Source organism: Erpetoichthys calabaricus, chromosome 17 (genome assembly GCF_900747795.2).
Source record: "Erpetoichthys calabaricus chromosome 17, fErpCal1.3, whole genome shotgun sequence".
NCBI classification, from domain to species: Eukaryota; Metazoa; Chordata; class Cladistia; order Polypteriformes; family Polypteridae; genus Erpetoichthys; species Erpetoichthys calabaricus.
Genome location: NC_041410.2, coordinates 49,886,340 through 49,901,717, shown reverse-complemented (window position 1 = coordinate 49,901,717; position 15,378 = coordinate 49,886,340). Strand labels below are relative to the sequence as shown.

At 38.2% G+C, this 15,378-nt stretch overlaps 1 protein-coding gene across 3 annotated transcripts in view; it reads right to left on the bottom strand.

Annotated features, from left to right (window-relative positions):
* hmg20a (high mobility group 20A) overlaps positions 1-15,378 on the bottom strand; it is an 84,506-nt gene that overhangs the window by 19,696 nt on the left and 49,432 nt on the right. For all 3 annotated transcript variants that reach the window (XM_028823155.2, XM_028823158.2, XM_028823157.2), the window contains one exon: positions 1,939-2,014. In XM_028823155.2, coding sequence (XP_028678988.1) covers positions 1,939-2,014 — 76 coding nt within the window. The remainder of the gene's footprint in view (positions 1-1,938; positions 2,015-15,378) is intronic.

Genomic DNA, 15,378 nt, shown 5'->3' with positions numbered 1-15,378 from the left:
ACGTGTCTTTTCATTAACTGAGTTTCCTAATGATGCTTGTAGGACATGTGCATGATAGCAATCATTGGTTGGTGTGTTGTTTTTTTCCCTGTACTTTTTATCTGTATCGACTTGCCTTCATGTGTTCAGGGCTAGCGACACAGCTATTCTGTGATCAGCTGGCATCTTGCAGGCTTGTGCGTGAATTGGATGTATTTAAATGCTTGTCTTAGCAGTATGCATGCCAAAGCAACACCCATCTATAACGGTGGCCAAGTTTTGTTTTTAAAAGTGTCAGGCATATAGTGAAAACCTGACACATAGCTTCATATACCATAATTCTTTATTCATTTTTCTAATCAAAACAATTTCAATCATTTTAATCATCTTAGTTTATATCCAGTTACTTTAATAAACCGTTTTAGGATTTGCAGGGTCCTTAAGTTTTTTTTTTTTCTATTCCTAAGCGTACTGATGGTGGAAAACATGATCAGTAACAAGCTAAAGCAGTAGTTTAAGCATAAGAAAGTCTTGGAGAGACCACGGAAATATATGGCAAGATTAAAAATGGTGAATAATGATCTCAGATTTGCAGATATGGCTTCACACTTCTAACTGGTAACTGCTGTTCACTAAAGATGACAGTTGGACAAGGCCAAACACACTGGAAATGACAGTTAGATGAGGTTAAAAGGCATCACTGTAAACAAAAACAGAAATTAAATTTCTCTATAAAAATATAGCCTTGATATCTGTACCCTAACAAAATAAATAGGATAGGGAATGGCAGAATGCAATATCACCATTAAATACATTTGCATAATGCTAACAAGTGAACAAAACTATCACTCAACAAATAAATGAATGAATAATATGCAGTAACAGCACCTGGACCACATTCACATGTAGCATCTCTCAAGAGACAAACAACACTAGAGTATAAGACCATAAAATTTCTCCAAATACATAAAATGTGTAGAGTGGACTAGAAACTCCCATGCGCCCTCAAAATACCCATGTGAGGTGGAGGCTCTGGACTCCATTGTGAAATAGAGAACTACTTCAATCTGCCAATCCAGTGGTATTGTCCCTGCCTTTGATGCAAAGCTGAAAAAATAATTAACCAAGAAACCTTAACAACACTCATAGTAGCTTCAACCTCAAAAATAAGAGTAGCTCCAGTAGATGAAAATCACCAGTACCCAGAAATTCAAGGTTAGTCTCAGTAGTATTTTTCCACCTTTTATGAATGCTATCAATCGAAGTGAACATTTTTCTTTTTATACAGACTGGGCAATATCATCCTGGCTTTGCTTATGATGGCAAAAACTACACTAATTTGACATAGGCTACAAACCTAGTTTGTTTCATAAGAAGTACTTCAAATCCTATTAAAACTATTTAAAGAGATTGCTCAAGGTTGTTGGTTATTTATTCATTCTTATATGCATAAAAAACATTACAAATCCAGCACAATTTTGGAAGTAATGTCCATATTTGCCTTCTTATTTAAGACATGTGTTTGCTACATTTTATTATCTAGGCTAGTCATTTTTTCATATTAACTCGATATAAATCTGTTAATTGGGATTATTTTAAATAAACAATATTAGCTTCTCCTTTGGCAGTTGATAAACATCATTGCTTTTATAGCCAAATGATTCATATAACTGCTACCCTAGCTAACAAAGGTATTCAGAAACACAACTCATTACCCCATAAATAATTTACCCCCAGGTTGGCATTCTTTTATTGGCTCTGCTCTTTGCTTTTACTTTAGGGATATATTAGGCCGTCATTCAAAAATGAACCTTTAAACAAATAATTTCCGACAACTACTAATGGCAATTTAGGTAATGAAACAGATGCAAAAGACTGAACACTGTCATGTTTAACTAAACATAAAATTAATGCTATCTTTAAACTTTTATTTAACACACTAGGACATGCAGTACATACCTTTGCTATGGTTCAAAAATTCTTCTGTGAAAATAGGGATGTCAAAAACAGACTTCTCCTTACTTGTTGCATCTTTCTGAAAAATAAATGCAATTTGCATTTGTATCTGTTAGATATATATTTTTTTAAAACCAGACAATTTGCATTAAAACTTCTATACTATGATGAAGAAGAAAAATTGAACATGCCACTAGTACACCAAAAAAGAAAATTCAAGGCCATGAAATGAAAGGGAGACAAATACACATACTAATGTTTATTCGATTCTGTCACATTGGTTATATACATATTTATATTTAGTCAATCACTAAAAGCTTTGGAACCTCTAATATTGAAAGGGAAAAATTAGCCTGGTATAAACAAAAAACTGAATAAACTATGATAATTTTAATACACTAGTTTATTTTAAAAACAGACATGGACAAGCACAACTCTGAAAAACAGAGAAAATCTAGCAAGATTTTGTCTTCAATTTTCAGTAATGAAAAAATTAAGAATATGCAAAAATTTTCCTGCATTAAAAGTTAGTAAGTAGGCTGATTAGTATTTCACAAATAAAATTATTACGTAGTTTGGTAACTCATACTGGTTTGGCACAATATCTTAATGTTTCCAATATTGACTCAAAAAGTTCTTCCCTGCCTAGGTGTTCATTTACTTAAAAATATGCTGTCTGCATGTAGCAGCTTCTTAACACTAAACTTTCTTTCATTCACTTCGGCATACGTATAAGATTAAGAAAGTGTTACATTTGCATTCTCACGCCTGTGATTTAACTACTTAATGCAATTTATTTAAGCTAACTTCTTTTACACTATATTTTGGCAAAGCCTCTTTATTTAGAATCTTTTGAAAAACTGGTCCTGACTTGGACTTGAGCTCTGCAATCTATTAAATTTAAAATTAATACTCCTTCAATTGGAAGACATCACACTACATAAAATTTATGTATTTCCCTTCTGGGCACAAAAAAACCCCAACTTGATTAAATGTCTACCTTAATCTTAAAACTTTAGCTTTTGTTTCATTGCTCTCCTCACAATAAGGGTAAGGGTTTGCCAAGGCACTAAAAACAAAATTGTTTCTAATGTGCAATGATTTACTTGTTGCCACTGCTTTGTTATATGGAAACCCTTTACAGTTAATTAACTATAGATCATCAAAACTAGACTATTGATGTTTTGCCACTGATGCTTTCTTATCACTACACCTCCGTTTAAAAATACTGCCTTTGTTGTAAAGTGTTACTCCAATGTTCTAGAAGCTGTTACTTGATCATACATTTAAAATGAAACGTGAAAATTTAGACTGACATTTTAAATATTACAAGTTCTATATTACAATACCAGTAGGCGTGAAAGCACCTTGAAAAAATAAACGTTTTAGTGAAATAACAGTATAAGTCATAAATATTTCCAAAAATCTTCAACATGTATTGATGAATTAGAGTTAGGAATTTCCTCAGATATTTATGCTATTAAATCACAGTAAAAGGTTCATTACACGCCACAACTTTTACATATAGGCAAAAATTAGAAAAGCGCCTATGAAAAATACCTTATCCAAATTTAAGGAATGGTATGTGACCACTTCACCTGATTAATGAGATAACAGAAAGCACATTATTTTGAAATGCCACATTCTTTCTCTTGGAGCCAAATGGTTACAGTGGGGCAAAAAAGTATTTAGTCAGCCACCAATTGTGCAAGTTCTCCCACTTAAAAAGATGAGAGAGGCCTGTAATTTTCATCATAGGTATACCTCAACTATGAGAGACAAAATGAGAAAAAAAATCCAGAAAATCACATTGTCTGATTTTTGAAGAATTTGCACATTATGGTGGAAAAAAAAGTATTTGGTCAATAACAAAAGTTCATCTCAATACTTTGTTATATACCCTTTGTTGGCAATGACAGAGGTCAAATGTTTTCTGTATGTCTTCACAAGGTTTTCACACACTGTTGCTGGTATTTTGGCCCATTCCTCCATGCAGATCTCCTCTAGAGCAGTGATGTTTTGGGGCTGTCGCTGGGCAAAATGGACTTTCAACTCCCTCCAAAGATTTTCTATGGGGTTGAGATCTGGAGACTGGCTAGGCCACTCCAGGACCTTGAAATGCTTCTTACGAAGCCACTCCTTCGTTACCCGGGCGGTGTGTTTGGGATCATTGTCATGCTGAAAGACCCAGCCACGTTTCATCTTCAATGCCCTTGCTGATGGAAGGAGGTTTTCACTCAAAATCTGACGATACATGGCCCCATTCATTCTTTCCTTTACACGGATCAGTCGTCCTGGTCCCTTTGCAGAAAAACAGCCCCAAAGCATGATGTTTCCACCCCCATGCTTTACAGTAGGTATGGTGTTCTTTGGATGCATCTCAGCATTCTTTCTCCTCCAAGCAAACATGACAAGTAGAGTTTTTACCAAAAAGTTCTATTTTGGTTTCATCTGACCATATGACATTCTCCCAATCCTCTTCTGGATCATCCAAATGCTCTCTAGCAAACTTCAGACGGGCCTGCACGTGTACTGGCTTCAGCAGTGGGACACGTCTGGCACTGCAGGATTTGAGTCCCTGGCGGCGTAGTGTGTTACTGATGGTGGCCTTTGTTACTTTGGTCCCAGCTCTCTGCAGGTCATTCACTAGGTCCCCCCGTGTGGTTCTGGGATTTTTGCTCACCGTTCTTGTGATCATTTTGATCCCACGGGGTGAGATCTTGCGTGGAGCCCCAGATCGAGGGAGATTATCAGTGGTCTTGTATGTCTTCCATTTTCTAATAATTGCTCCCAGAGTTGATTTCTTCACACCAAGCTGCTTACCTATTGCAGATCCAGTCTTCCCAGCCTGGTGCAGGTCTACAATTTTGTTTCTGGTGTCCTTTGACAGCTCTTTGGTCTTGGCCATAGTGGAGTTTGGAGTGTGACTGTTTGAGGTTGTGGACAGGTGTCTTTTATATTGATAACGAGTTCAAACAGGTGCCATTAATACAGGTAACGAGTGGAGGACAGAGGAGCCTCTTACAGAAGAAGTTACAGGTCTGTGAGAGCCAGAAATCTTGCTTGTTTGTAGGTGACCAAATACTTATTTTCCACCATAATTTGCAAATAATTTCTTTAAAATCAGACAATGTGATTTTCTGGATTTTTTTTCCTCATTTTGTCTCTCATAGTTGAGGTATACTTATGATGAAAATTACAGGCCTCTCTCATCTTTTTAAGTGGGAGAACTTGCACAATTGGTGGCTGACTAAATACTTTTTTGCCCCGCTGTATATTTCAGGAAGGCTAATGACATCACTGAGAAAACTGGTAATACCAGTCAATTGTTTAAAATTCATAGGTGCTATATAGGCCCACCCAATCATGAAGTATTATTTTGTTTCTACTCCTGTTATTAGACAACACTGTCATTGTATAATAAATTCCAAAAACCCATAGATCATCTATATATATATAATTCACTATGCCGCCGACAAGTAGCCACCCATGGAAAGCATGCACCGCCGACAAGTAGCCACCCATGAAAGCATGCAAGACAGCCACGCCCACCAACTCTAAGACCATTGGATACGACGACAACTCGCAGAGCCACGCCCACCAACTCGGACGCAGCAACTCACAAAGCAGAGCGTCATTCGGGTTCCTCTCTGCTACACTCCACACGCACCTCTGAAGAAGTATGTTTGTCGCGGATGTGAATCGCTGTATGCGGCGTGTAGAACAGTTTGCGAGGGGTATCCCATAGTCTTACAGTTGGTGGGCAGGTCTCTGTTAGTTGCTCTTGCAAGGTTCAGTCTCTCCCTGTGCACTTCCTGTGCGACACACACACACACACACACACACAAACACAGAGGCAGCGCGAGAGAGAGCTGTGCACGCACACAGGCAGCGCCAGAGAGAGAGCCGCGCAGACACACAGGCAGCGCCAGAGAGAGACAGACGCACACACACACACACACAGGCAGCGAGAGAGAGCTGTGCACACACACAGGCAGCGCCAGAGAGAGAGCCGCGCAGACACACAGGCAGCGCCAGAGAGAGACAGACGCACACACACACACACAGAGGCAGCGAGAGAGAGCCGCGCACGCACACAGGCAGCGCCAGAGAGAGAGCCACGCACACACACAGGCAGTGCCAGAGAGAGAGCCGCGCACACACACAGGCAGCGCCAGAGAGAGAGCCGCGCACACACACAGGCAACGCCAGAGAGAGAGCCGCGCACACACACAGGCAGCGTGAGAGAGAGACAGAGGCACACACACAGGCAGTGAGAGAGAGAGAGAGAGAGAGAGAGAGAGCCGCGCACACACATAGGCATCGCCAGAGAAAGAGCCGCGCACACACACGGGCAGTGGGAGAGAGAGAGAGGGCTGGACTCATAAGGTAGAAAGGCAGTTAAAGAATGCACTGGGCTTGATTTTGTTTTCACTTCTATTTACAGCAATCGGTTTGTAGTGTGCATTTTTGAAATGTTACTTTTCTTGGTGGTTTATTAAATTACAGATTTTTTCAAATGTTCATTTTTTGTTGCTATAGTGCAAACTATTGCAGTGTTAGTTTTCTCTGTTGTTCAAGGTTTTCTCAGTGTTATTCAATGTTTTTACATTTAGTTTACTATTACGCTGTGCATTCTATGGTTTAATTAACTATATTTGTGCTTAAAAACTTACAAAAATATATATTTACATACAGTTCGTATGGTCTGGAACGGATTAATTGTATTTACATACAATCCTATGGGAGAAATTGCTTCGGTTCACGACCAAATCGGTTTACAACCATAGTTTGGGAACGAATTATGGTCGTGAACCGAGGTTCCACTGCATTCTTTTTGGTTATGATGCATGACCGCGTCCACCATCGCAAAACTGTTTTACACGCCATGGTCTTAGAGTTGGTGGGCGGTCTCTGTGAGTTGCTCTTGTGAGCGGGCACATGACCAGGCAGTGTGTATGCTTCGAGAACGAGGAAGGACGTGGCAGGACCATCTAAGAAGATGCATGTTTGTCACGGATGTGAATCGCTGTATGCGGCGTGTAAAAGTTTGTCGTGGATGTGAATCGCGGATGTGAATCGCTGTATGCAGCATGTAAAACAGTTTGCGAGGAGTATCCCATGGTCTTAGAGTTGGTGGGCGGGTCTCTGTTAGTTGCTCTTGCGAGCGGGCACATGACCAAGCAGTGTGTATGCTTCGAGAGCAAGGGTGGATGTGACAGCACCATCTAAGAAGAATCATATTTGTCGCGGATGTGAATCGCTGTATGCAGCATGTAAAACAGTTTGCGAGGGGTATCCCATGGTCTTAGCACTGTCTATGCTTCGATGTCAATCGCTGTATGCAGTGTGTAAAACGCTGTATTGTATGTTGCCCTCTCCAGAGTAACATCTTTTCATTCACCTACAGTCGTATCCTCAAAACCAACCCCACTTGGACAACTGTGTCTTTCAGGAAGTGTTCACCCATCAATACATAATTATGCGGCAGGTTGGCTAGTTTTTAAATATTATGTTAAACAGGTCCAAATCGTTTAATTTCTATTTCTCTTGCTTACATGTTCATACAGTTTGCCAGTTGTTAGTTTTGTTACAACTTAGATGTTCGTATTTGCAAACTGTGATATGCCAAAGAAAAGTCAAAGCTCAGTAACCAAATACTTTAACAAGAAATCCTGATTTGAAGAAAACGGTATTTGTGTTTCCACTATGCACGTGAAGCTACATAAATATGCATTCTTATCAACTGCTGAACATCAGAAGCTCTGATACAGCCCACAGAAAGGAGGATGTGAGGAAACATTTGTCCTACTTTGGATGTCGTGATGGACAAGCAACTGTTTCAATGAACTGTGATAAAACTCCAAGCAATATTCAGAATGGCATTCATGAAAATATCTTTTACCTGCCTCCGTAATATAACTTATTTGAATACAGCCCAGCATAAAAATCACCCCTAATTCTGTTGAAGTATCCCTAAAAAACATAATACTGCAGTCTTTTCAAGCAGTAGCAGTTCATTATACTAAGCCCATGACTAGTTCTGGTAAGAATTGTGTGCTTTGCAGTTGCACAAAATTTGTGAGCTATTGCCCCTGTAGTCTGATAGTGTCCAAGTCTGCTAATGACTGCGTGGGTGATATTGGCCTATTCAATAAATGTATGTATTGCTGTTTGTGCATGCAGAAGACTATGGTTAGTGAGGTTGTTTAATGTTGGGAAACTTTTGTTATTAAACGGTTATTTCAAGGTTGAAGGCCTAATGCAAAAATATGTTCTTGTTCGTTTCAGCAAGGAGTAACAAATTATGATGCACAACATGGCCCATGTAAATTAATACAATTTTACAATGAATCAGTGATTTTCCTGCCATAAGAGTCATGGCTTCCTCACCAGGTATTCACTTTACAATTTTTAGAGTTGTCCCTATTATTAACATTTGGTTCTTACAAGCTATGAAATGGTACAGTAGAGCTGTTCTTAAATCTCAGAGATCCCATCTAAAGCATATCAGTGGTTCATGTCTTAACCATATCTGTGGTTAAATATATCTACATGATTTTATTATAGCACTTTTCATAGTGGCATTTACTCTAAACCAGTTCATCAGCACATCCACAGTTTTAAATTTTAATCTTCAGATTAGCTTTGTGTAAATAATACACTATGAAGATAATTGACTATTCTTAATATTTAAATGTAAATTATTTTCAGTTGAACTCTAAAATATTATTTGGCAAAGTAATGCACAATTACATTGCATGAGTGTTTCAATTAATAAAGCACACTTTGTCACACATTACCAGTACTTCTTGAAATGCTGATACTAATAAAATAAAAAAAAAAGGTTCAGGACTGACATATTAAGGGTGATGCCACCAACTGCTGGTATTTCACACTCATGAAACACAGAATACTAGTAAAGGTGTACAGCAGGGGTAGGCAACGTCGGTCCTGGAGTGCCACAGTATGTGCAGGTTTTTGTTCCAACCCAGTTCCTTAACGAGAACTCAATTATTGCTGATGAAGCACATATTGCTTAAGTGACATTTTAATGCTTCATTTTAGTGGTCTCGCTTGTTAAGGTTCTCCAACCTTAATTGCTTATTTCAATCTTAAACTGCTGCATTCAGTGTTTTAATTGCTCCTTATTAGCAATAAGATGTAAAACAGGGGTAGGCAATGTCGGTCCTGGTGAGCCGCAGTGGCTACAGGTTTTCATTCAATCCAATTGCTTAATTAGAAACCAATCATTGCCAATCTCAGACCTTATTTAATTTTATGGCTTGTTAGTCTGTGCAATGTAAGGCTCTTATATCGTAGATTTTTTTCCTTTCCAAGGATATCATCCAAATGATTTGAAGCCTAAAACAGATCATTTTCAGTCTGTCACATTTTTCTATTAAGTGTTTTATTAAATCAAACCGTGCATGATGAACACACACAGATGTAATTGGAAAAAAGCTAGCTGGAGAACTGCTGGCTGCTTTGTCTTTTACATCTTATTGCTAATAAGGAGCAATTAAAACACTGAATGCAGCAGTTTAAGATTGAAATAAGCAATTAAGGTTGGAGAACCTTAACAAGCGAGACCACTAAAATGAAGCATTAAAATGTCACTTAAGCAATATGTGCTTCATCAGCAATAATTGAGTTCTCGTTAAGGAACTGGGTTGGAACAAAAACCTGCACATACTGTGGCACTCCAGGACCGACGTTGCCTACCCCTGGTGTACAGAATGTGGTGAGCTAAACAATATCTAAGAACAGATCAACTTTGGGAAGTGCCATGAAATACGCACAATAATTATGTTGTATGTAAGAAAAGGGAGAGGAAGAAAATAAGTGAATATGAAGCCTTGGTTAAAAAAATAAAACTTCAGTTTCAGGACAGTATTTTTGTAAAATGCAAGTAAAACAAAACCACACTTTCCTTGGAAAAGACATTGTTTAGATTTAGTCTTCAGTAAAATTCAACTAAGTTTATCAAAATATCTATAAACCAGACAAATAAACAAACTACAATGACACACTTATGTATATGCAAGTTGCAAAGGAAATAATGTTCAGCCTTTCTGGGCTGTAAAATACTCAATTATTGAAATATGCCTTAAAGAATGTTTAGTGCTTCTTTGTGGAAACAAAAACACAAAAACAAAAACATAGGAAGACTTTAAAATGATTTATTTAAACACTGAAGCTGCAAACACTGAAAATGAATTTTTCAGTTTTCAACAACCAATGCATGTCTTTATGAGATACAAGTTACAATGTTTTAATCTTTAACCTAAATGGTAATAACTTAAACAAGCACTTCTTAATATCAATTATTTGTTTTGGTACAGGTCATTGTTATCTGGTGATGGGAATTTTTGATAAATATGTTTTGTATTAGGAACAAATAACATGTTGTATAATCATTAAGTCATCATCAAAAATATGACTGTTCTTATCAAGTAATTAGAAAGGATGGCTAGGTAAATTACTCTCACTAAAATGTTTATAAAACTTGTGACACAGTGAACAAGGCAACAAAACCCTCACTATGTTTATGTTGCTTATGTCTGCTCTGGATATTGTGAATAACTCTCTATACTAGTTAATGTTACATGTATTTATAATTAATTTTCTCACTAAACATAGCGTTCCAAAGTTATCTGCATTGATTAGTGATGATTATTTCTTTTAACAACTGCAAGAGACTGTATTTTCCCTACCCTGCTAACTGTAAACATCACTCATAAGACAGTTCCATTAATGAAGTGGCATAACTTAAAAATACTGCACACCCTGTGATAAAAATAGGTTTAATTTTATTATTTAACTAGCAAAATACTCACGCTTCGCAGCGGCGAAGTACTGCCTTAAAATTTTTATTAAGAAGAAAAGTAAACCTTTTTAAACTGAGGGAAAATATACCAATAATTATTTGTTATGGATCTGTTTGTATACCATGTTGTCAGTTCGGCCCTCCGGCTGTAATATGACCAAGCTGTGCGCTGAGCTTACTCTTGAGCATGCAACGTACAGTTGGCCATGTGAAAAGCAATCTTGCCTCAAATCAATGCCAACCTTTTGTAGGGTCTGTCCCTGAGACTTATTAATTGTCATTGCGAAGCAGAGCCTTACTGGAAATTAGAGGCGTTTGAATTGAAATGGGAGATCAGAGGGTATAACGGGGATGCGAGGAATAAAAATTCTCTCCCCTGGGCCACTGCCAGTAAAAATAGTTGCCTCAATTAGGTTCTTTGCAGACACGTGACCTGAAGTCTCATGCCGTTTCAAAGTTTCGGTGGCTGTAAGTTTCTCAGTAACATTATTGGTGCCCCAACCTTCAAAATTAGATTATGCTCAGGAGTGCCTGGAGGATTCAGAGTGTGGAGAAACTCTACCGGATAGTGCACTGCATCTTCCACTTCTACAACTGATTCCACAGATTGATATGTTTTCGGTTGTGAAGGTAGTTCTTGAAGTAGTGGTTTACAGTTGTAGTCATGTCATTTCTTGGTGTCAGGATAGCTCTTTCGCTCAACCATGACACGTCGTTTTGAAGAAGAAGGCTTTGTAAGAGGCATTGGCGGTTGTCCAAAGGTGTAAAATATTTGGTCATTTTGGTACACTTGAAAGCGACAACCGAACAATTCAGCGGCAGCCATCAACTCACATGCAGAACCATAGGTGAAGGGCTTATGCATTTCACTCTTATAGTGCTCCTGTGTAGTATAATTATCTCCTGTACCGTCATCAGTCCACACCTTGAACCTGTCCCAGTCATTAAATACATAAGACACAATGTTCTTCCGGATATCAAGAGTGAGCCTGATATGGCCGTGCAATATAACACAGAGAATGGAAAAGACAGGTGTCATCTCCGGGCATGGAAACCACTCGGTAAGTGGCAGTTCTTTGATTGATGGTGATCACCTCGATAGACATGTTAATGGGGGTACGGTTGGAACGATAAAGGAAATGGGTACCTGAACAATGTAAACTAAGTCTAAAATACCTACACAATAACTATAATCATAATAAACGAACAATAAAACAGCGGAGAAGCCGTGGATTAAATAAAAAGGCTGTAGTTATCAGCAGGGAGACGTGAATACTGTGGCAAAGCAAGGAAGGGAATGAAGTGACCAGAGGGACAGACAGCCTTATATAGGCATGCAGCCAACTACGTGGGAGGCGTGGGGATGGGGGACTCAACGCCGCCTACATGGTGACCGAGCTACAGGCTATGGACGTATATATATGTACATAAGTAGGATTCAGTTAGCGTTGGGAACCTGCGTACCAAATTTCTTGACAATGGGCCCATAACTAACAAAGACTGTTGGAAAGTTCAATATGGCGGCCGACAGTGGCGTCATACCACCGAAATAAGTACGTACATCGGCTTCGGTTAGCGCAGGGAAGCCGCCTACCAAATTTTGTGAAGATGGGGCCATAAATAAGAAAGTTTAACATGGCGGACGTTGTCGACTGTTATGACCGTTACGCGTAGAATTTCAAAATGAAACCTGCTTAACTTTTGTAAGTAAGCTGTAAGGAATGAGCCTGCCAAATTTCAGCCTTCTACATACACGGGAAGTTGGAGAATTAGTGATGAGTGAGTCAGTGAGGGCTTTGCCTTTTATTAGTATAGATTATTAACACAATTTTCTTTTTACATCATTTTTAGAAACAAGACTTAGCTCTCTGTCCTGCTATGGTGGTTATCAATAAAGGCACAAGAAAATACCAAGTGTTTGCATATGCCAGTTAAGAACAACCCAAAGTCAGATGAGATCCACCAAATAGGACAGGTGAACATGATACAGTAATCCCTCCTCAATCGCGGAGGTTGCGTTCCAGAACCCCCCACGAAAGGTGAAAATCCGCGAAGTAGAAACCATATGTTTATATGGTTATTTTTATATTGTCATGCTTGAGTCACAGATTTGCACAGAAACACAGGAGGTTGTAGAGAGACAGGAACTTTATTCAAACACTGCAAACAAACATTTGTCTCTTTTTCAAAAGTTTAAACTGTGCTCCATGACAAGGCAGAGATGACAGTTCCGTCTCACAATTAAAAGAATGCAAACATATCTTCCTCTTCAAAGAAGTGCGTGTCAGGAGCAAAGAATGTCAGAAAGAGAGAGAGAAAAAAGCAAACAAAAATCAATCGGGATGTTTGGCTTTTAAGTATGCGAAGCACCGCCGGACAAAGCAGCTGCAAGGAAGGGAGCAATGTGTGTGCAGTCTTTCAGCATTTTAAAGAGGAGCGTCCATATCCTCTATGCCAGTGTGCGAACAGCCCCTCTGCTCACAACCCCTCCGTCAGGAGCAGAGAATGTTAGAGAGAGTGAAAGAGACAGAGAAAAACAAACAATCAAAAATCAATACCTGCCGTTCGAGCTTTTAAGTATGCGAAGCACCGTGCGGGAAGCATGTCGCTTGACAAAGCAGCTGAACGAAAGGGAGCAATGTGAAGGTAATCTTTCAGCATTTTTAGACACGTCCGTATCGTCTAGGGGTGCGAACAGCCCCCCTGCTCACACCCCCTCCGTCAGGAGCAGAGAATGTCAGAGAGAAAGAGAGAAGCAAACAATCAAAAATCAATACGTGCTGTTTGATCTTTTAAGTATGCGAAGCACCGTGCGGGAAGCATATCGCTTGACAAAGCAGCCACATGTAAGCCCAGCAAGTAAGGGAGCAATGTGAAGGTAATCTTTCAGCGTTTTTTGAGGAGTGGCCGTATCTTCTAGGGGTGCGAACAGCCCCCGTGCTCACAATATATTTGAGAAGTTTTATTTAATACGTAATACGTGCTCTGGTTGGGTAGCTTCTCAGCCATCTGCCAAAAGCGTCCCTTGTATGAAATCAACTGGGCAAACCAACTGAGGAAGCATGTACCAGAAATTAAAAGACCCATTGTCTGCAGAAATCCGCGAACCAGCAAAAAATCTGCGATATATATATATATATATATATAAATATGCTTACATATAAAATCCACGATAGAGTGAAGTCGCGAAAGTCGAAGCGCGATATAGTGAGGATTACTGTATTGGACAATTGAGAGGACTATTGTTGCATAATAATGACATTGATTTGTACAACATAAAATAAAGAGTAAATGCAGGCATCTGACCCATGTTGGCAATGAATTACATGTCCACTAAGTTACCTTACAAAAAATTCATTTGGGCATTTCAGGTTTAAGTTAATTAATTACATGCAATATTAAACAATAACACCTGCAGCTGAAAGTTTTGAACTGCTTAGTTTAAAATGAGAAGCATTTTTTGGGAAAAACACAGTGGAAAATCTGCCTAATAGATTATAGCAGTATGTGAATAATTAAACTCATATTGCAACAGAAATTATCTTGGTGCGATAAAATATTGCAATGAATGTTAACTAGTAAAAAAAATAATAATACCACAGATAATAACACTAACTGTAGCTCATTTAACACTTCAGTTTTCAGATTTAGATCATTTGGGACACTTCAGGACTGAAACCTTTATGTTTTTACATATTGACTTCAGATGATGAACAGTCTTTCCTGCTTTCACACATGTAAACTAAATAAGTAATTTTACCAGTATATAAATAGTCAAGAATGCAAAATCAAGGTCAACATTTTAAGAAACCTGAACTGGTAACTTCCAAAGTGAGAATCAACTAAGACATGAAAAAAAAGAAAAAAAAAAAGTCACAACAGCTTTTCATTAAATGTGCTGACATAAATGTAAGCAAACTATGCTATAAGGCAAGCTACAGAAGGTAGTTGTAAGCACATCTATAAAACAGCAATTTACACAGTCAACAAGTTACTCAAAACAGTTTATTTAAAACCTATATTTAACCTTATTATGCTTATATAATCACTACAATATAGTTTTATAAAATAGGCAAATAATTTGAATATTAGGTGTATTTGTGAAAAATATACTTGGATTCCAAAGAGGCTATAAGGAATTTCAACTCATTGAAATTCTGCATATGCTCAAAGTGATTATCTACTACACAATGTGCTTTCAATCAGAATAACTATTCCATTTTAATGTAAGTAAATGTATGCTATTCCAACTGAAATGTAAATCGAGATCCAAAGATTTCTTTATCCTAACTTATTTTTTGGTTATTTACAAATTTTGAAAACATTCTGTTAGTTTTCTTTCCCAGGCAATCTGTGTGTAACCCAAACTGTAGTTTTGTATATGTACAGTAAGTGTAAAGCTACAAGCCATGAAGAAAACTTAATAAGCAGATTAAGGCAAAGCCATTGAAGGAAAAAACAGAACCTAAATGAAGTTTAAGTATTTAATAGACAACAATTGCACGATGCAAACCCAATGTGGCAAAACATTGTATTATAACATTATCATATGAACTAAATCCATTTCATAGACATAGTAGGACCAGAGCCTATCTTGGCAGCATCAGGTAGAA